General features: G+C 33.3%; 1 protein-coding gene across 1 annotated transcript in view; it reads left to right on the plus strand.

Moving 5' to 3' along the window:
* Positions 1–2,897: 2,897 nt before the first annotated feature.
* The window catches only part of LOC129218984 (uncharacterized), a gene marked incomplete in the record, with an annotated part of 259,059 nt that continues 239,537 nt past the window's right edge, over positions 2,898–22,419 (plus strand). The window contains 4 exon segments of the mRNA XM_054853306.1: positions 2,898–2,944; positions 7,405–7,863; positions 20,581–20,752; positions 21,977–22,246. Of these exon segments, the coding sequence (XP_054709281.1) occupies positions 2,898–2,944; positions 7,405–7,863; positions 20,581–20,752; positions 21,977–22,246 (948 nt within the window).

A 22,419-nucleotide genomic window follows, 5' to 3' on the forward strand; every position in this document is an offset into this window, starting at 1 on the left:
ATTTGTTGAAGTACTGACTATATTCAATAACATAACTTGTTAATGGATTCAAATACTTCATATTTTGAGTGCCCGGATGAGAATGGATGTTACTCTATCTTTTTGAAAATTGATCTTTGAATTTACTGATATCTTTGCAATACGTTTAACGGTTAAACCAATGCTCTCAACAATTCTTTTTTGTGACTTGTGGCAAAAAATCTGAAAGCAATTTCAACATCGTATTGTTTCAATGTACATATCAAGTTTGTAAGCAACTTAAATTGACCTGTCATATCACAAACATCTAATACCAAAATGATTTTCATATGCTTAGGAATTTTAAAATGTAATTTTCATGATTTTTATCACATACGGTAGAAGAAATAAAATCACGAAATATTTTTTGAAATTAAATAAAAGTTTATTTTTTAAATGAAAGCACACATAAATTTTGTACAAATATTACTTATAAATGTTTTAAATGTGACCATATTTTTTGTCCTTCCGTTACTATTAAAAACCATATACTAAAATATCTATTCAAATTATAGCTATGCCTCATTGAAAAGGGACATAATTCTGCTTTGCATTAAAAAAAAACATTAGTTTCTATACCCAATTCAAGTTCGTTCTTTAACTTGAGTCTTCAAGTTAAAGAACAACTTGCTGCTTAGCCTCCGTGAAGCACCAAATTATTTTGCATTGAAAAATATTTCTTATAACACAGAAATGAGAACATGAATATTTTTTTTTAACTTATGCTTCGCAACTTATTGTCTCTCAGTTTATTTTAGTCACGAAAATCAACATTTACTTCTTGTTTCACAATGCTTCTAAAAAAAGGTAATAGATCATACATTTATTCCTTCCTAAAGTTCGGAGAAAAGTTTTAATATAAGGAAACAATATTCTGGAGTAAGAAAAATGTACACAGGCAGTGGCTTACGTAGAACCACCGATGAACAGGGAAGGGCAAGAGGAACAAGAGTGCGAGCTCTGAAAAAATAACCCTATGTTAATTTTTTTTAATCTTCATTTTTACTTTTTTACACTTATAAATCGGGGGATCACCGAAGTCTATGTACGATACTGTACACAGGACTTAAAAATTGCATATGTTGTTTATGAATCAATAACTTTATGAAAACTTATTCAAGGTACTTACTTACTGGAAAATTGTATACAGTAGATGTTCTTAGTGGTCGTAATCTACTTTTAGCTCGTGTTGGAAATTCAAGATTGCTACGCAAGAAATATTTGAACCCCGTACCTGCCACTATTAGTGGTTTAATCATTTAGACGGGGCTCTGAAGACGGCACTGTTTTTTTTTATACCCCGATCGGAAGCCGAGCAATTTCTCGTCCAGCACACCCAGAGGTATTAGCTCACTTGGAGGACTTTTGCGAACATGACATACTATTTAACGTATCCCAGTCACCTCATCAATTACGAACACGGAGGATCTTCCACCAGCTGGCATCGAACCCGCACCCCCTTCGGTAACGAGTCCGACGCCTTACCGATCAAGCTACGATGGTCAAAGGAGTTCTCACAAAGAGGGGAGGGGACGGAATTCTAAAATTCTTAATGGAGTTTTTTTACTACTATTAATACCAAAGTCGCACCTGCTAATAGACATAACTGTAAACATCAAATTCCGAACCTATTTTGTTGAGGCAGGGGGAGGGAGCAAACACCAGGATAGAACTCAGAACCAGAACTCTTCGCTCTCAGCCATACTGTCATTCCTAATATGCCATTTTATGTGTACATGAGTCCTCCAAGTGAAACGATACCTCTGGGGGTGCTAGCACCAGGTAGCTATTAGCTCCTGGACTAGTTCTAAATTCTCATTAACTGTTCGATCCGGTGATGGTGCTGCCGTCTATCGGTATATAAAATAATGGAGGCAAGGCACTTAGTATGCAGTCCTCGACATAAATACAGTTGTAGTCAGTTGTGACTCTCAATAGGAATAGGATGTGTACATGAATATCAGTATTATAAACCAACTCCTCGCGAAGTAAAATTCCGGGCGCATCACTGGGCACATCGGTTTTTTGATTGCCACGAAAAAAACTTAATCAAGCTTTATTGAAAGTCAGAATTGACACTAAAGTTATTTCAAGTTTAACATGCTCTAAGCTTATGAATAAATAACAATCACTGGCACAGCCATAACTGCCACGTGAGAGAGATTGGTCAAAATGGTTTTAACATGCATGCTACGTCACTATATTAGTATTGGCAAAAAGCATCATTATACCGACAACCCAGTTTTCACGTCTAGAGAATGCAGTTTCGTCCTTGTTATAGAATCATCAGTCTGGAATAGTGAATAACCCAGGTGGAGGCAAATGTTATTTCATTGAAGCTGATAGTGCCAACAAACTGGGAGATAAATTAAATTTATTAGGGTGAGATTAATTTTCTACTTGTTTTTGGCACTATGTTTGTTAAATTAAAGGTAGTTAAACGTCAAAACCCTCCCCACCCCCCGTCGCTGATAACAACGCATTCTTTTACACGGAATATCGCAAATTAGAAAAGAAACATTTTTTCGTTTATCCGCATAAGTAAACGGACAACGGTTACAGCTTTATATAGTTTATATTCTCAATGCATGAACGAAGTATAACTGATTTTTAAGCAATAGTCTTAAGTGTACAAAAAATTCATAAAAACTAGATAATGAGGGGAATGTGAAACAACAAGGATTATCTGAAAACCCCATAAATCAAAGCTGGACAATGGGTGAAATTCAGTGTGAACATGCGAACATATGACAAAGACCATAAACCAGAACATTAACGTACAACTTCACTAAAACTGCCACTAGAAACTTAAAGCAATTAAAATCAGCTCTATGTTCTCCCCGTACTATGACTGTTGAGAATTACACACCATCCTCGTGATGTACGAGAGGCCTGGTAAATTGCCAGAATCATCTAGCTTTGGCAGGTGATTTCAGAGCGGTCAAACTTTTGTGCCATCTTCTCTCATTCCATTTTCGAATGCTGGCGAGAGGGGAGCGGGGTGACATCGCTGCTGAAATTCTCCCCGCTTCCGTCTTCCTCTCCGAAATGAATGCCTCTCGGAATTGGATTAGAACCTGGAGTTCTTCCCAAATTCAGTTCCGAGAGAAGATGGATGTTAATGTGATTAGTTTGTGCTGCTTTTAACCCCTTAAGACGAGTTCTTTTCAGAGATTTATTGCAAGTGGTTTTTTTTTCTTTCGAAGCAGTGAAAGCAGCACGTGTAGTATTTAAATAAATATTGGTGTATGAACAATTTACTTAAAACCGATAATATCATGTCGTAGTGGCACATTACTAGGTTGACCCAAAAATTTGCAAACACTTGCTAAAAAGGGAATTGTTATCATTTTGGAAAACTTGTTGTTGTTTTTTGTTATTACTTAACAAGTAAAATTCAGTTTCCTGCAAGTGTCTACGAACTTCTGGGACATCCCAAGTATATATGATTTAGTTAAATAACAAGTTTTATTTCGAAACTATCAAAGCAAATACTTATCAAGATATATTGATAAATTAAGCTGTTTGAAGAGCTCAAACTCTGTGCTGTAGTTTCACAGAGTGAGTCTCACTATCAGAGTACAGTCGACTCCCGCTACAATGCGATCCGACTTACGCGAAATGGCTATAACGCGAGTTTTTTCACCAGTGAAGAATTTTAGACATAACGCGAATTCCTCGCCAGCAACACGAAAATTTTCGGAAGGGAATTACGGTGGCTGTATCGGCTTTTTTATTGACTAATAAAAATGTTTTCTCGTTAATGTACTTTCATCTGTTTAGTATCACTGAGAGCGGAAGTCTGATACATCGCTTATACAAATAACTACTCCTCATTTCCCTTTTTTTTTCATTCTAAATGTGAAGGTTGTTGAAATATAATGACACCTAAGAGCGCTGTTTCATCTTGTGAATATAGAAAGAGAAAAAGCGAAAGTTAAAGAAAAGCTTTAGATTATGTGCTTGAAAAAATGCGTCAAAGGTAGCACTGTAATTAGGTATGAGTGAATCTTCCATATGGGCAATTAAAAGTCAAGAAAAAGGAAGTCCGTAAATGTTCATCGAGTAGTATCTAAGCAAAATGTAAAAATTATGAAAATGGAAGCTGTTCTTGTATTGAGAATTTAAGAAACCAGGAAGAGGGGTGTTGCGTTGCCATAGATGGAAAGGTTATAAAAGAACTAGTGAACCAACTGTATTGTGTATTTAAAAATATATAAGCATAACGGTTTGATTACGCAGCATAAATCATCCTATTCACTTTTTAAAGTTACAAACATCATTACTGGATCCAATGTACAGTAAAACTATACTGCATTTGTTTTTCTCACTACATACTATACGCACCGTACTGGTTTATTGTATGTCTTTCTTGTCCATTGATTATTGATTTTGTGCATCATAGCAGCATTTTATGTTGAATAAAACGTTCTTTTTAAAATTAAAATGCAAATAAAAATTCAGTTTTTTACGTAAGAACCAGTACTGTGTATAGTTAAGAAATGGTTTTTAACTATTTGAGGTGGTGTTTACAAGTGTCTAAAATAATTTAGTATGTTTATAAAAGTTTTTACGCATACCCTTTTCCACAACGCGAAATTTCGACTTACGCAAGGGGTCTTGGAATGATACCCTCGCGTAAGTCGGGACTCGACTGTATTGAATACTAGTTTAATTCAGAGTACAATTCAAGAGTGAATGCATCTTTAATACTTTTGAAAACATTCCATTTGAAGCTAAAAACTAGCCAAAAACTTCATACCGTTTTCAATCAGCAGAGATGCTTTATTATGTTTCAAACAGTCAAGATCTTTTCAGATTATTGTTAATGAAATATACAGCGTGTCTCAGAAAAATCTTATTTATTCTAAAAATTAATAACTGTTCGGGAGTTCTGTTAGTAGCCCAAAGAATGTCGAGTCTGCAGTCGATTTACGTGCTGTTTGACGTTTCCAGTGTAATAGTGGAGATTGCTTATGCTAGGCTTTCCTTTAAAAGAAATATATATCAGAAACAGATGCTTGATAAAGTGTGTATTTTACATAACTAAAAGAAATCTAGGGGAATTATGTCCGGTGATTGCGGAGGCTTAAGTATGGCTTGTCCACGATTAATCCATCTTTCGGGAAACATTCTATTGAACAATTCACTTACAGATTATGTAAAAGGAGAAGGAGAATCACATGGTGAAATAAGATATTTAACTGCAAATGATCCATATGAAACGACGCAAAACACAAGAAGATCCTGATTACAATACTGTTCACAGTCTTCTTCACAAAGAAGACTACAGATTAAAGTATCATGAAAGCCTCCACACCAAGCATTACGTTTGTAACACACCACCAGAAGAAAAAAACTTTTAGCCTTTTTCATACTCTTGCAGCAAACTGCATTTTATTTTTCCTAATAGTATTTTTTGTTTCTGAAGTTAAGAATGATAAAGATCTTTATTAGACCAGATATATTCGAATTAAAAAAATCTGCTGTGGTTAATTTTGTGGGTAAAAAAACAGCTCATTGGGGAAATGCATGCACTTCCTTAAAAATAGGGGAAACCCGGGCAACGTGAATACCTTAAGCTTTTCTTGATTATTGTCATTTAGTTATAACTTTAGAAATTGAAACAAATGTTTATAATTAGTGATTTAATGAACTTGCGTAATGCAATAACAGTTGCCCTTAATATAATTACACTATTAGATATAAGGCCAGTTTTCAACAATGGCATGAATATCCACTTTGCCCAACACCCCGGGTAAAGCGGATTCATTACTAGGGCAAAGCAAACAGCAACATTATTTGTCATGAAACTAAACATTAAAAATAAAATAACCATCGAAAATTAAAGGAACATATCCCAAAAACATTTTTTTTGCTACAATGCTAATTATTGTAGTTATTGCAAACGAAGAAATTAAACTTAAAAATAAAATAAACGTCGAAAATAAAAGGAACATATTTAAAAACATTTTTTTTTTTTTTTTGCTGCAGTGCTAATTATTGTTGTTATTACAAGCAAAGAAACTAAACTTAAGCATTAAAAAATAAAGGCTCACATTAAAAAGTATTTTTTTACAATAATAATTATTGCGCTAATTATTGTTCCAAGCAAAGAAATTTTAAAAAAAGTCAACATCCAAAATTTAGGAGAATATTTAAAAAAACTTTTTTCTTCTACAATACAAATCATTGCAGTTAACCCAAACAAAATCATTACCATTTTCGAATGCTGAACACTATGACACCACTGTGTACAAATACGACATTGTATCCTGTTTTCCATTGGCTGATCATCTTCAATGAAAATTTCATCACAGAAAATGCACCTTACATCATCAAATTTCTTTACTTCCTTCTTCTTTTTGCTATCTTATGCAGTCCAATATTTTGTAGTAGAAATTTTTGATTAGTCTTTTTGGTACTTGGTCTTTTAAATAGTCTTCTGAGAAGCTTTAGTCGAAACATCATCTAGTTACTTCATGACAGTCTTTTTTGATTTTTCAAATTTTTGTCTGTGATTGTCCATTACTGGAGTACTTGTCTGGAGTGTAGATCTCTGTAGTTTTTGTTTACGTGTTGTTATTGGTTTAACAGGCTGAGGAATAGGTAGTAAAACGGAAGGACTGTAGTAGTTCGAGAAAATCCAGGTTTGGGTGAAGCGGCGGGAACATCATTGCCTTGGATTTATTCTGTTCTTTCAGACCCCATGGGAGTATAAGGACAGTCTTCAATGGTAGTATTGTCTTGAGATCTTAATATTGAAGGACTTCCAGGTTCGGATGAAGAGACTTGTCATGACCGGGCAAAATGAATATGGTATTCACTTTGCTCAATCCGCTTTGCCTTTCAAGTAAATTTTTGAGGTTACTAAAAATAACTAAAAAACCAGAGCATCTAAACTCGTCGTCTATGGATAGTTGAAAGCTACATAATCGTGCATCAAATCCTGCTCATAACAAAGAACATGTCACAAACAGTATTAAAGCTATAAATGAAACACTAACCTCTGTAAACTAAAATTGTTTTCCCCAAAACATACTTTGTTCGCTCACTGGCGTCGCGTGAGGCGAACTCGTCCCGATGTGTTTGCCGCACACGGAGCGACAACAGGCGACCATTACTATGACAACGCGGCTGCCGGCCAACTAATTATTTGGGAGTTATAGGCAACATTCGCTTTGCCCGGTGTATCCACTTTAGTTGGGTTTCCCCTACGTAATTACATAAACTACACACATTATACTGTGTTACGTCAGGTTTACTGTAATATTCTTTCTTTCGTTCTATGTTTTAATTATTTGAGATAAGATTACCACGCTTGTTTATCAACCTTTGAAAAATATTTTCTATCAACCAACATTAAAATTCCTCTTCCTTTTACAGCAACCCCACGAACGAAAACGAGCCCTCCGCCATGAGCACCCCGAAGTCTCCGAACCAATTCGCCCTCAGGACGAAGTCACTACGGGAGCGTTTCGGCTCCAAGCGGAGTTATTCGGAAAATTTCGTGGAGCCCACCGTGCCACCAACGTCGCCAGGTAGAGAGAGCTGCCGCAGCGTTCGACCCTCTCTGCCGATCATCGGCATTCCGAGTGCAGACGACCCTAGGAACAGCAACAATCCCTACCTCCAGATGCAGCAACACCTTCAAGAGCAACAGCAACACCAAAGACAGCAACAAGTCAACGTGCTCAGCGAGCATTACAACCCCTTCGCAGTACTACCTGAGGAGACGTATTGCAGTGCACTGGACGTCAACAGTCAAGCAGGTGATCTCAGGTTCCCATGGCAACGGGATGCAGCTGTTCAGTGCGATCTGTCTCCTGATGGCGAAGGATACAGGTAATGGGATTTAAATACCTCAGGGTGTTCTAACCCCATAAGCGTAAAGTTATTTTAAAACATAAAATCCAATAAAATTCTATTAAACTGATTAATATATCAACTCTAACCGAGAAGTAACATTCCAATGTGGTATGATGTATGGTAAAGCTTCTAATTTTGTTGCAAAACAGAAGTATTGGAAAGCAAGTTTTTTGCCTAATGGAGAAAAAAAGTGAAATTGTACGTTAATGTGACACTGGGCATTAATAGATTAAGTAGCAGCTAAAAGGATTACTCAAATAATGAATGGAGTGTTCTTTGATCGTCGCATATATATAGAATCTGACACCTCAAAACAGGCATAAACGCACAAACCTTCATGTAATCCACTATTAATATTCATCAGTATTAACAAATATCGGTAATCAATCCACTAATAAGTGAATTTTTGTGCATGGGTTGCAGATTTGGTGAGAAAATAATCGACCCCTACTTCTTTGACCCAAAATTAGTCTGACTCCCACTCTGAAGCCCCGGAGGAGCTCTAAACTCTGGGAGAAAATGACCAGTTTCTACTACCGAAATTTTAACGCCTCCGATACCTTTTCCCCTAAATCAGTCCAACGCCGACTCCGTAGCCATAGAGAAGCTCTTGGCTATGAGGAAAAGGACCGACTGCAACTCCTGGAACTCGAATGCCTCCGATTTTTTTTCCCAAACTCAGTCCAACTCTGACTTTTGCAGACCTGAACGAGTTCTGGGCTCGAAGGGCAAATGACCGTCTCCGAGTCTTAGATCTTTAAAGCCTCTGATGACATTTCCACCAATATTAGTCCAACTCCGAATCGTGAGCTGAAGGTCTTTGGCATAAAATTTGAACACATCTTGCTTCATTTCAATAAAATATTATTAAGATCATTACAAGCAATTCCGGCAAGCATTTTATAATGCTGATTATTTAAAGCTTAATAAGATGATGGTACACCTAAATGTGCTACTTAGAATATGGAACTGTTCTTCTTCGTATTAATGAAGGTAAACACTGGGGAGAAACACAAATAACTAGAAATAGCCATTACTGTAGAAAACACTACCTGCTTTAGGAATATCGAGGAAGAAAATACCGAAATGCATTTACTTATCTTTGTGTAACATCGTTTATTTAAAATCAAATTATGATACAGAAAACTAAGAAACATTTCAGAATAAACGCTTCTGAACTCAATAAAAAATAACTTTTTCCGGTGTTCTATTTGTAGCAAAAAAAAACTAAAACAAATGCAACATATTAAAAAAAATATCTTGTTTATCGCAATACTCTCATTCTAAAATTGAAGATATATTTTTATCAACATTTGTTTGGATTTTTGTTTATCAAAACTTTTTTTCAAATAATACAAGCTGTAAAAAAATGTGCCATTTCAATCAATTGATCTTTAACAAGACTACTGATCAAAAAAAAAAAAAAAATATGTTGCAAAAAGCGAACAGCAAAGTTGCTAAACGAAAAATGGAATTTAGAATTCTGCATATGAATGAAAATCCTTTTACGGTCTGTGATTTACAGCGTTCATTTATGCCAATATGCATGGGCGCCCGTATGCAAAATTTTAAGGGGGGGTCAGATATTTTCCCCATGGTTTAGCAGGATATTTCCCCATGGAAACCGATTTCAGTGCAGATTAGAGTTATTAAAATTTGACATTTTCAATAACTTATTCATTAATGGCTGGAGAATAAATGATTTTGCATTTTTTTTCAAAGAAAAAAGGGACTAAAAGCTAGAAAATTCTAATTTTTAAAGAGGCTTGAGTCTACACTTGCCCCCCCCCCCCCCCCCAAATGGGCGCCAATGCCGTTATGAGATTTTCATCTTTTGCGCATCTGCAGAAATTTAAAAGAAAAAAAATCAGTAAGTAATATTTTATTTACTCGCTTTGTTTGTTCAAACCGCGGTAAAGAGGGTTGTTCATAACAAGATTTAGTGCACAATAATGAGCTTAAATTGACTGAATGCTAAATTAACCTAACTAAATGCATTATCTCTGAATAATTGAAGCTGAAAAAGGTCTCTAAAAGTGTTATTTAAAAAAAAATAAAGGCTGAAGACCGTTTGTTTAGCATCAAACAAAGGGTATTTTCACGATGGCGTCGCAGTAATATCCCAAACATTTTGCAGAAAGTGTTGCCAAAAGAGTTTTTAGAATATTTGTGATGGCACTAATGGATCGTCACTGTGGAGTGACATCGAAGGACGCCTATCCGAAATAGAAAATAAGAGACATTCTAGAAGAAAAAAAAAAACATTATTTTTTGATCTTCTCTGCAGGAAAACTAAAATAAACGCATCACACAGCATTGTGTCTCGTCAAAAAAAAAAAAAAAAACTCAATGCGAAGTAGGAAAAATTTGCTGTACATTATTGAACGGTGAAGTTTATTGAAAATTATTGTTGGTATTACAAACGTTTTTATTGTTCTTCAATTTGCACTATATTTAGATTTTATACTTACTTTATTGTTATTGCTATAAGTCCAGCTTGAAAGACCCAAGTCCCATTCGTGTAGCAAGTGTTACTACTTTTATCATCTGATGTATCGTATCAGAAAAGGTGAGGTTTTTAATGGGGAGTAATTCCTAAACAACGAATAATATTAGTTTGAATTAAGTTCCATTGAATAATTTCACTAACAGACAAAATTACACTATATGACCAAAAGTATTGGGACACTTTTAAAAATTCACATTTTTTCGGGATTTTTCGAGAAATAAAGGGCCAATTGCTCTGTAATTTTTTTCACATAAAAAGTATACTCTAGCTGCCATTTTCCAACAAAAATTAAGTCTACTATGCGTTTAGGGGACTAACAACAAATTGAGGAAACAAAAAATGATTTTTGATCATCTTTCATTGTAAACAGCTGGGAATTAGCTTAAAATTTCAGAAATAAGTGAAAAATCTATCGAAAATTTATTTTTGTATTTTCGTGAAATCTTTCTTATACCCACGGAGATATAAGCATTTCTTTCAAAAATGCAAACTTTTTCTGAAAAATTTCGGCTCATATCACGCAGAGTTTTTCGTCAAACGTTTCTAAACTTTCAGAATGTATGACAGTATATTAGAGAAGCATAATAATAAAATTTGAAGTTAAAATATTGAAAATTTAATAAAATATGAATGTTTAAAGCAATTAATTTTTCACTGCGCATGCGCGAAAGATAGTAATTTATAACGTTTATAATCCAAACCTCAGGTAAATCCTACAACTCAAAAAAATTTCCCCCTCAATGTCTTTAAAATTTCAAAAGTTATCAGCGATCTAATGAGCCAAATTTCTATAATTCTTGGATAGGCGACGAATGGTAAGGAGTCGTTCACAAACTGGCGGCTACACTTTCCAGCTATTGTTGCAGAGTAATTCACGATAAGAACGGATTATTTGCGAATGATCTCTTACTATTCGTCGTCTAACCAAGAATTATTAAAATTCGGCTCATTAGATCGCTGATAACTTTTTAGACTTTAAAGATATCAAGATGGAATTTTTTTATGAGATGTAGCACATATCTGGGCTTCCGATTATGAAGGTTATAAATTGCTATTTTTCACGCATGCGCAGTGAAAACTTAATGCTTTCAACTTTTATATTTCATTAAATTTTCAATATTTTAACTTTAAATTTTATTATTATATTTCTTTAATATGCTGTCAAATATTCTGAAAGTTTAGTAACGTTTAACGAAAAACTCCTGTGTGATATGAGCCGAAAACCTTTAAAAAAATGCATTTTTGAAAGAAATGCTTATATCTCCATGGGTATAAGAGTTACCTTCACAAAAATATAAAAATAAAATCTAGATAGATTTTTAACTTATTTCTGAAATTTAAAGCTTATTCCCAACTATTTACAATAAAAAATGATAACCCCCCCTTTTTTTTTTTGTTTCCTCAATTCGTTATTCGTCTCCTAAATGAATAGTAGACTTAATTTTTGTCGGAAAATGGCGGCTAGAGTACAACTTTAATGTGAAAAAAATTACAGAGCAATTGGTCTTTTCTTTCTCTAGAAATCCATAAAAATGTGAATTTTTGAAAGTGTCCCTATACTTCTGATCACCTAGGGTACATGCTTGAACAAGCAATCCCAACAAATTAGCAGATCTTGTCTTGTAAAGTTATTTTTCATTTTCACACTTTTAACACCAGAATCTAACTTTATTTAGGAATATAATATTAAATTCCAACCTTATGCTATTTGCACCCATTTTGCTAACCATTTGCATAACTTACAGGGTGTCCTAAAAAAGACTGAAAATTGACTTCAAAAATTTATAACAGGAGAACGGTTATTGATAAAAAACAAATCCTTGCAGAAAATTCACGTGGTGGGCGCTTAAATTTTTACCCCTCAGCGTTCCAAACTTTAGTTTTCAATAGATGGCGCTGCACATAGAAAGCCAGTCGGTCAAAAAAGAAGAATTGAAATTCACCAATTTTTTCTCCGATTGCGGCATTTGATTACAGCCGACGATTGTTTAAAAATATTTTTTTGTTCTTTTGTTCATTATTTTCGAAAAATTATGATGTAATTTTCTACATTTTTTTTAATTTCTACTATCTTACTATCTGCAGCGAAATTGCTTTCTATTGGAAAATGTTTCAACTAAAATTTGGAACTCAGGGGGGTGGGGGATTTATGGCCCACCACATGAATTTTCTGCAAAAATTATCTTTTTAACATTTACCGTTTTCCTGTTATAAATTTTTGAAAACAATCAGTCTTTTTCAAGACACCTTGTAACTCTGAACATACGAGTAGTAGGTGCTGTGTCCTCCGTAGCAAGACCACGGCGAGATGGCAGATGACCTTAAAGCGGAAACATCATTTGTATCATTTGCAATAAGGGACCATTCATTGGTTACGTAAGGAGGATTTTGGCTATTTTTGACCCCCCCCCCCCCATATAAGAGTACGTGAGATTTTTCAAACCCCTCCCCCTATTCTTACGTAAGATTCCCTTTCGTTTTTCAAAATAATAAGATGTTGTTAGAACAGGATCAGTTACACTAAAATTCCTAGTTTGAGGTAAATCAAAGATTTTAATTTTCAAATATATTATATGATGCGATACTAATTATAAATAAAACCTGCAATGAATACTGCGATTCTTTAATTATATTTTTACTATTCATTCTTTGTAAAACAAGTAAAAAACAGCTCATTCTAATACGTTTTTAACCTTCCAGAAGCAAATGAAATATGATCTCTTTCAAACCACTTGAATACACGATTTCTAATATAAAATACCGATTTGGAAAATATTACGTAAGATTGGGTTTGACCCCTTGCTCCCCCCAAAGTAAGGGTATGTAGAGATTTTTCTAACCATTCTTCTCCTATCGGGACATCTTACGTAATTAAAGAATGACTCCTAAGTAGAATTAGCCAGAAAGCGCCGAGTAGTAAAGTTGCGTTATCACTGATCCTGTTTATCACAAAATATGAACAAACATCCTATTACAAATGATGTTTCCGCTTCAAGGTTCTGCCGTCTCTCCGTGGTCTAACTTTACAACAAACAAAATGATAGGGTGAGTAATACGCACCTCACAAACAAGCATTTTAGTTTAACATACGAAAATGGTAAGTTTAATTTATTGCTATTATACCAACTGATGGAAAATTTCAGTTATAAAAGATTGATCTTACTTAATAGGACAAAATAATAATCAACACCAAACTTGTTTCTTACCTTTTGTTCCCTTAGTCGGGTCATTAATAAATTCATTCGAAACATCCGCTAAAAAAACCTGTTAAGATCGAGGTTTACAAGGTAAAATCGACTCCGCTTACTGTTGAAGTAGATTAAAATGTAGCCTATGTTACTCGGGCCATAATAACGAATCAATTGACTAACACTATGTTCATAAAAATCGGACGAGTAGTTTAGGCGCTACGTTGGAACTAAACGTAAATGCAAAGACTGATAAAATTTTAAAAACATCGTCTTCTAGTGTTAAGATGTATTCTATGTTACTTGGGCCATAATAAAGAATCGATTGACACCTTATTTATCGAAATCGGATGAATAGTTAAGTTGATACAGTGGAACATGCGTAAATACAAATATATACATAAACTGCTAAAAATCATAACCCTTCCTTTTGGATTCGCCGTAGTCGGGTCAATATACGGGCCGAATAATCTTCGATCAATTTGAACAGGATCGCCCATTGAGTTTAAAATACCGTAAATGTGGCATATGTTGGAAATAAAACGGCAACCTGTTTCAATTTTCCTCTTATCACTTCTTTTAAATAAAATAGAGCATAAATGGGAAGAAAGCCAATGGAATCCTTTGTCACCTGCAATTATTTCAAGCAAATATGGCATATTTATGCATGAATTATCTGCCGTGTTATTGCATTAATTATACATCCAACTGATTTATTTAATCATTTCAACATCTGTAACGAAAATTTCATCATTTTATCAAGAGCATACATCACATTTTTCTCGTTTTGGATCTATTTGTGAATATAATTAAAATCACTTTAGTCGATCGATATTCTCTGTTTTCTTCTATTCCGGTGTAAACCAGAAAACTACGACAAGATTATCCCCAATTAAATCATCCCGTTCAGCATATTAATGATGAAACCACGAAACGTGTTAATTTGGCAGCTTTCACAATTTTGAATTTCATAGCTCTTGGTTTTATCGCTTGTGTATATTTCTCACTGCCTTATCTAATTGATTTAGGATCGTAATAAAAAGTTACAGCCGGAATGTTTTACATATTCTAACGAAGGGGTATTCAATCTTTTATACTTTGGAATACGCTTTGAGCTTGCCGTTTTCAGGAAGAAATATCTTGATAAAAAACAGAAATAAATACGATATCAAAAGTTTATCGTACTCGAACTTACAAAATTGTAATTGCATCTCCATTTTTTAACGATACAAACATTGTAATAATATTATGACTGCTAAGGTAGCTAATGGGGTTTTCTAAAACATTTTCGATCAATAAAAAACAAAGCAACAATAGTTTAAATTATAACGTTAAATGTAAGTTTTAATTGTAACTTTTTTAACGGCTTGACTGTGATTGTCTTCTATTGCAAAGTATTTTTATGCCAGGAAAAATTTTATTCCATTCATGAAATATTTGTTTGTTTCTATTTTTGCAAGCAAACCTAGTTTAAAAATTCGGTCAATAGTAAAAACTGAAACCTTACTAAATGTTTGGTGCTTTGATGAGGCAAATAGCGATAATTTGCGAAACTCCTGTTTAGGTTCCAGGGAATCCTAGTACTCCGCAGAAACCAGGTTGAGGTCCTCGGCACTAACTTATTTCCTGTCGGATAACAAAATAAAAGTTTGATTTAAATTTTAATATTATTTTCATACAAGTTCATTTAAACCATTTACTTAAAGCGTAATAAACTACTTAATTTCTGCGCAGTATAATCATATTAAAATAAATTCTTATATGAAAAAAAAAAGAATTTTTATTCATTTATTTATTTTTCAGAGCTAGGTTTTCCAATTTAGTAAGTGGATTGCATACATACCACTTTAAAGAGTTGTTGTTTAAACTTACAAGAGAGGGAGAAAAATGTAAATTTGACGATGTTTTTCCAGGAAATTTAATTTTAATGAATAAATTCGATTGCTTTGTTGTATTTCAATTTGCTAATGAAAATAACATACTTTTCGAAGATGTTTATTTACGTTTACTGCATCAAATTAAGAACATAAAAAAAGTCTCTCTTCTGTTTACCGTAAGCAAATAAACAATTATTTGACAAAAAAAAATTGTTTTGTGCACGCTTATTTTAATGATGTTTGACGACATCTCCTCTGAAGCTATCAATTTATGACCTTAGAATTTTTCAATCTGAACCATTTTTTTGAGACAGATCATTAAAAAGCGACCGGGGCTGTTTTTAAAATTCCTAAATAAGGCTGTTTTCACTCAATGTTCTTTTTTGTTTACCTATTCCAAAGGATGGTTACAAAATAAAGGACACAAAGACTCATTGTAACTCCATTGGAACGAAAAAAGTTGTTTTCATCTTGTGAAGTTTTTTAATGAGCCGTGTTTTTCACATGAAAAAGAGAGCTTTTTTTAATGGCATAATCGTACATGCAGGGGTGGATACAGACTATTATTGTAGGTAGGGGTCATACTGAGGAATGACCTCCCTCCCCCTCCAGGAATGGACCTACGATTTTTTGGACGAAATACTTCTAAAACTGTTTGAGTGCCTATAAAAAGCACCTAATTGGCCAAGAATAATGAAAATAACATGGCAAAAACATTACTAATTAACTTTATAAGCAATGAAAAGAAGTAGTATTTCAAATATTTAATTTTAAAAAAATTAATAAAATGAAAAGATTACTGATGTCTTTTACATTTTTTTCATGAAGTGTTTGAACACAATGTGGAAGGATAATATTATCGACGGTTTAGGGGTGGTTGATCCACCCTTGCGTACCTGTAGAGGCAGTTTTTAAAATCATATCTAAAAATTGATTTGCTCTATTAAATTAAGTCATTTTAATAAAATGTCGAAATTGTGTTTAACGGTTTTTTTAACTGTTTGTTGTACTATACAGTATACATTATTTTTTCTTCTACATTAATATGTTTTTGGTTTCTTTAAGTTGTTGTAAATAAAGTGATCATAACTAAAATAATGCAGGATTTGTGGAATTAAAGTTGTTGTTTTTTCTTGCCGTCCACTATCTTAGTATGATTTCTCTGTTCAGTTTTACTCTTGACATTTTACAAAAAAAAAAAAAAAAAAAAAAATCACATGGGACATTTTTGAATACTTTGGTCGAAAATATTAAGTAATTATTAAAATTTTCTAAATAATACGAAGCAGAAATTCCTACCAATGCAAATTTTGTATTGGTAGATATCTGTAAGAAAGTAGTAAAAATGAATAAATTGCCAGACCCTAGCTGTGTGAAGGTACTAGGAGATCTAACTACAATTGTATTAGAATAATTCAGAAAGTCTCATACTTTAAACATAGAATTATCGTAAATTTACCGTTTTAAAGAGAAAATACTGTCCAACCACGGATTGTATGAAATTTCCAAACGTCCAGATAAGACGAATCTATCTGAATGAGGGGGAAAAGTAAAAATTTGATGCGCGTATTCCGCTCATTTGAATGAGACTCTGCTTCTGCAAAAGCTGACATCGCTAAAAATAATAGATTTGTCCATTTCCAGCTGTAAAACGGATGTTTGTCTTTCCATACAATCCTTGGTCAGACAGTACTTTTATAAGTAAATTTCAAAAGCTCGCTAGAGTAGAGAACTAGAAATCATTAGAGAAGATGGGGTATAAGAACTTCTTAATAATAATATTCTGTTAGTGAGATTTTTAATAAATTTTTGTAATTATCAACTTATTTATATGCATTTCCTTTAAAAACCTCGGAATACCTTTTAGTATATATAGCTTAGTAGGGAAATGTGGGGCAAAGTGAAAAGGTGAAATATTTACCATGCTTTTAACACCACTTATCTGGTAACATTTTAACTATGTAGTAATAGATGTAATCTAGTCAAGAGAAAAATTACCTCTGAAAATGAAAAAGTATTATTGCACGAGCAATTTTCAAGAAAGATATTCATACTTTAATATTTTGATTCAAGTAAAAAACTAGTTTTGCTATTTTTAAATGATAAAGTTTTAGTTATTAAAATTATAAATATTAATTGAGACCTTATATTATTCGTTGCAGTATTTATTTATTTAATATTAAGTTTATTTTTATTTTAAATATTGTGTACAATTTGTCAAGTGCAAGAGGGGCAAAGTGAAATAGTTCATTTCGCTTACTTATTCAATTTTTTATTAAATCACTTACGTACTCATTTATTAATTAACTTACTTACATTCTTTCATTTAATAATTCACTTATTTTTTTATACGCTCACTATTTTATTCACTCATTTAGTATAACTAATCTATTAATTATTTTATTAATTTATTAATTTCATTATCTATTAACTTCTTCGTGGTTTCTTTTATTTACTGATCCATTAGACTACAAATATTTTTAATTATTAAATTTAAAATATTTATTAATTTTAAAAATAATTATTAAATATTAAAAATTAATTATTAATTGGCAAAAATAATTATTAATTTCATTATTTATTAACTTCTAATTCAAAAAATATTTTTAGAATTAATATTAACTATTAATTCTAAAAATATTTTTAATTAGTAAATTAAAAATATTTATGAATTTTTAAAATAATTATTAATTAATTAAAATTAATGAATTAATTAATTTTTATTAAAAATAATTATTAATTTCACTGTCTATTAACTTCTTCGTGGATTCTTTTATTTACTGATCCATTAGAATAAAAATATTTTTAATTATTAAATTAAAATATTTTATCAGAAAAATATTTTGTTTTTTAATTTTCCCCCGGTGCGAAAAAAGAGTGAAAAATTTGCCCTTTTTAAGAAGGCACAAATTACGGCCAAAATTTAAAAATAATATTTCAAAGCACGTTTTATTTTTAAATACATTGTTCTTTCTTTGTGTACCGTAATTTTCTAATCAAATTTCCAATTTGTTCATTTTGAAAAAAGTAAGTTGTCTTAACTATTTCACTTTTGTCCCTCATTCCCCTACGAGGCATATCAATATGATCCTTTTTAATATGCGTGCATTTCTTCCCCTTAACGGAGAAAATTGTTTTAATGCGGAAGCTCTCAAAGTTTTGACATAAGATTAGTGATGTTTTGACAAACTTTATAAGCGCATTTAATACAGTGAATATTGTTAATACGACTCAACAATTTAGTCATGCGTATTTTTACGCTTTATAGTTGGAAAAAAAATAGCAGCTTGGGAAATGAAGAAAAAAAAGGCAATTGAATATATTATTTAATATTATATTTGGGTATATGTATTTAAAGAGAGTCGGAACCCTGTGTGCAGGTAATGTTAAATTGCTAATCTTTATGTAACTTTTCTAAAAACGTTGTAATACTAGAAACTCTAAATTTTTAGTGTTTTCAAGAGATATCTAAGAGTCTACTGAGGCGAAATTTTATGGCAATTCTGTTTTGTTTTTTTTTCATAATGTTTTAAGCTTTTACCAGTAGTCACCGTTTTTGACGATAAAATATGTTTCGGAAAAAGTGTGAACTTCAGTATAATTATCAACGTATAAATAATATGTGGTGAACATTTCAAAATAATTCGAAAAGTAGTTTTCTTGAAAATGGAACATGCGTTTTTTAAAATTGACGCTAAGAGAAAATTGCGTTTGAAAGTTACACTGTACGTACATTTTAATATACTCCTGCTTCATTAATATTTAAATTAAGTTACAGTAAACTCTCGATTATCCACGAAATAGGGTGGCACGGTAACCACGGAAAAGCGAAAACCGCGGATAATCGGAATAATAGGTAAAAAACGATACTACTGTATACAATAGCTAAAAAAATATGAATAACACACTTACACGTGCTTTTAAATTATAGCTAAAAACATTGCTGCATCCATCTACCAACCTTAAATGTAAGACATATACATATGTAAAAGCCAAAAGCGAACAATAACAGAATCATAAATTTAAACGAGCTGATTTGTGCATCATATGACTTCCTTTTACTTCAATTTAATGTCATTTTCCCATTATTGGTAATTTTAATGTGGTTCTCTCTAAATATCACCAACAGTGGCCAAATTGAAACCAGATTTTTAAAAAAAATCGCCAAATTTGTAGCCAAGTTGGGACAAAACTCGGTAACCAAAAGACTGGCGATATATCGCCAAGTGTCCGACAAATTATAACACCACTTGAGTTTACATCGAATTAACAATGATTCCCCCCCCCCAAAAGGGGCAAAAGACCCCCTTAGGAACATCCAACTGCAATCAAAAAGGAAGGTGCACAACTAGACTCCACTAGGAGTCTACGTACCAAATTTCAACTTTCTAGGACATACCATTTTTGAGTTATGCGAGATACATATGCACGTACACACATACGCACATACATACATACGTACGGACGCCACGAGAAAATTCATTGTAATTAACTCGGCTGTCGCCAAAATGGATATTACGGGTGTCTGTACGTTCCATAGAATATATCCACGTGTGGTCGGGTCGAAAAAAATACTCAACATTCATTCGGGGGTGAGAAAAATGGAAATTAAGGCCGATTTTCGAGTGAAATTCTTTTCGCGAATACAATACTTCCTTTTTTGTAAAAGGAAATAAAAACATTTAATGGCCGTTAAAAAAGTAGTGAAAAAACCCACGGATAATCCGAACCGTGAATTAACTGCCGTCGATAATCGGGAGTTTACTGTACGTTTAATCTACAACGAAACATTAATTGATTGTCACTTGAAAGCTCTTGATTTAGATATTTTAAATGTATTCAAACTGAAAAAATTGTTTTTAGTTTTTTGGGTACTAGCTCCCCTTAAATACAGTTTATCAGAAATTTTAAATATTTTGAAAAATGAAACAGTAAACATCTCTTATTTTCTTTCCATCTCCCTTCTCATCCTCAGAAACATGTTTTTCGTGCAATTAATCACTCTTATAGTCTTTACTGTGTTCATTTGTATATCGCTCCTCTTAAAAACCGAGGAGCATTTTCATGCCATGAAAAAAAAAAAAAAGATATTGCATAAGATACATTTTTGTTCCCGTAGGTTTACTCGTAGGGACAGCTTCTTTATGATGGCCAAGGACGCTGCGGAGTTGCAGGAAAAAAAAGCTTTTGCATCTCCTCCGGGATTAAAAGTTCCAACTGCTGCTATTGTACCACCCCTATCATCCAAGGAAGATACTTCAGGGCAGTACATGACAGAGAGATTCAAGGAGGTAATGAATTTGAAGTTTGACTTTCACATTTTAGAAAGAATAATTAAAATTTAGCAGCTAGACAGTTTAAAATAAAGGTCAACTTTTCACCGATAAAGTGATAATTCATGGACCTTAGGGGGGCTCTTCTTTCAGTGGCGGGCAAACTGATTGCGAACAGACAGTCTCTTTTTTTTTTCTTTTAACAAAATCTGCGTTCAACCCAGAGCTAAATTTGGTTCAACATGAATGTTATCGTAATTGCCAATGGCGGTCATGTGCTGATAAGGCAACATGGCAATTCGTATCACGTCATGTGAAGATATTGCACTAAACGTTTTGCAAGGTGAAGGAGAATCTGTCTTGTATTTATCCCTTTTCTATGCTGCAAATTAAAGCTGATATTGAATTTTTATTACTGATTACGTGCAAAAACCATATCAGTTGTTAAATAAACTGACGTGTAGCAAGTAAATGTAGAACAGTGTTTAGAACGCTCATTCAAAGTTCGAAACCAGCTCCGATGGATTTAGCATTGAAGATGGTTTCCTGACTTACTTTTGCTGAGAAAAAAAAAAAAAAAACATGACATTGAAATGAATAAATACCTTTCTGAAACAAAGTAACAGTAATTGTTCTTTACCTGCGTGGTTTATAACTGCTAATATAACATTTAATCGTTTATCGCAAAATTACATTCTCTAATTTTCACTAATATATTGGTACTTGGGAAAAACACCATTGCAGTGGTAAAATTTACCTCCAATATGGTGGTTTCAGCTAAATTTAACAAATACTTTGATGAAAGATTAAAGTTTAATCTAACTGTACGGTTGATTGAAATTTCCACAACTGTACTTTAACACTCACAAAATCGGTATGTTCACTTAAATACGTAATCGGTAGGAAATTTAACTTTGCTTTGGTTTGAACAACACATTTGTTCGTTGTTTGTCCGTTTGGATGCTAAATTTCAGAACGCGCGGCAAAAATTCTTTGATACATTACGTTGTCAATAAAAATGAAAAAAAGTACTACAACTTTTAATCATTTGTTGAATTTTTGGTTACAATTACTGTTGCTATTTTCTTCTATTTTCCAACAAGAAATCATATAATGAATGAAGTTTTTGTTGTATTCTTAAAGAGAATTCGAATCCCAAATTTCGTAGCTCGAGTGCATCTGATGATACCATCCAACATGCTTAGGCCACACACTATTTCTTTCTGTTTTTTATATCGTTAGGCGTACTGGCACAACCTGTCCATCTGTAACGAAGAAGACGAGACTGTCATCCATCCACCCATTGAGGTGAAAGTGGAACCGGCTCGCGAGAAGAAGAAGAAAAAGACGTCCATGCTGCAAAGGGCGCTTTCTGAGCGGACGCGTTCGCGTCGTCTCACGTACCAGACTTCGACGGAAGAGTCCAGGACTGGACTAGGAACCGAAAAGTATCCTTACCTCGAGACAGAGCAGCAGAGCAAGCGGCCCTCTGAGACACCAAAGGTGCCCACGGTGAGTGAGGAATGTTAAAATTAAATTTTAGCCTCTTTGTCAAGCAGCAAAGTATGAGTTCTCAATCTTTCTAACTTTTCTACCACTGCCCCCTCCCCCTTGAACACTGATGTTAAGTCATGCACCTCTCTTCTACGCTAATACCATGTGCGGTCAACACAGTCAGTGCAGTA

Source organism: Uloborus diversus, chromosome 1 (genome assembly GCF_026930045.1).
Source record: "Uloborus diversus isolate 005 chromosome 1, Udiv.v.3.1, whole genome shotgun sequence".
Taxonomy (NCBI): domain Eukaryota; kingdom Metazoa; phylum Arthropoda; class Arachnida; order Araneae; family Uloboridae; genus Uloborus; species Uloborus diversus.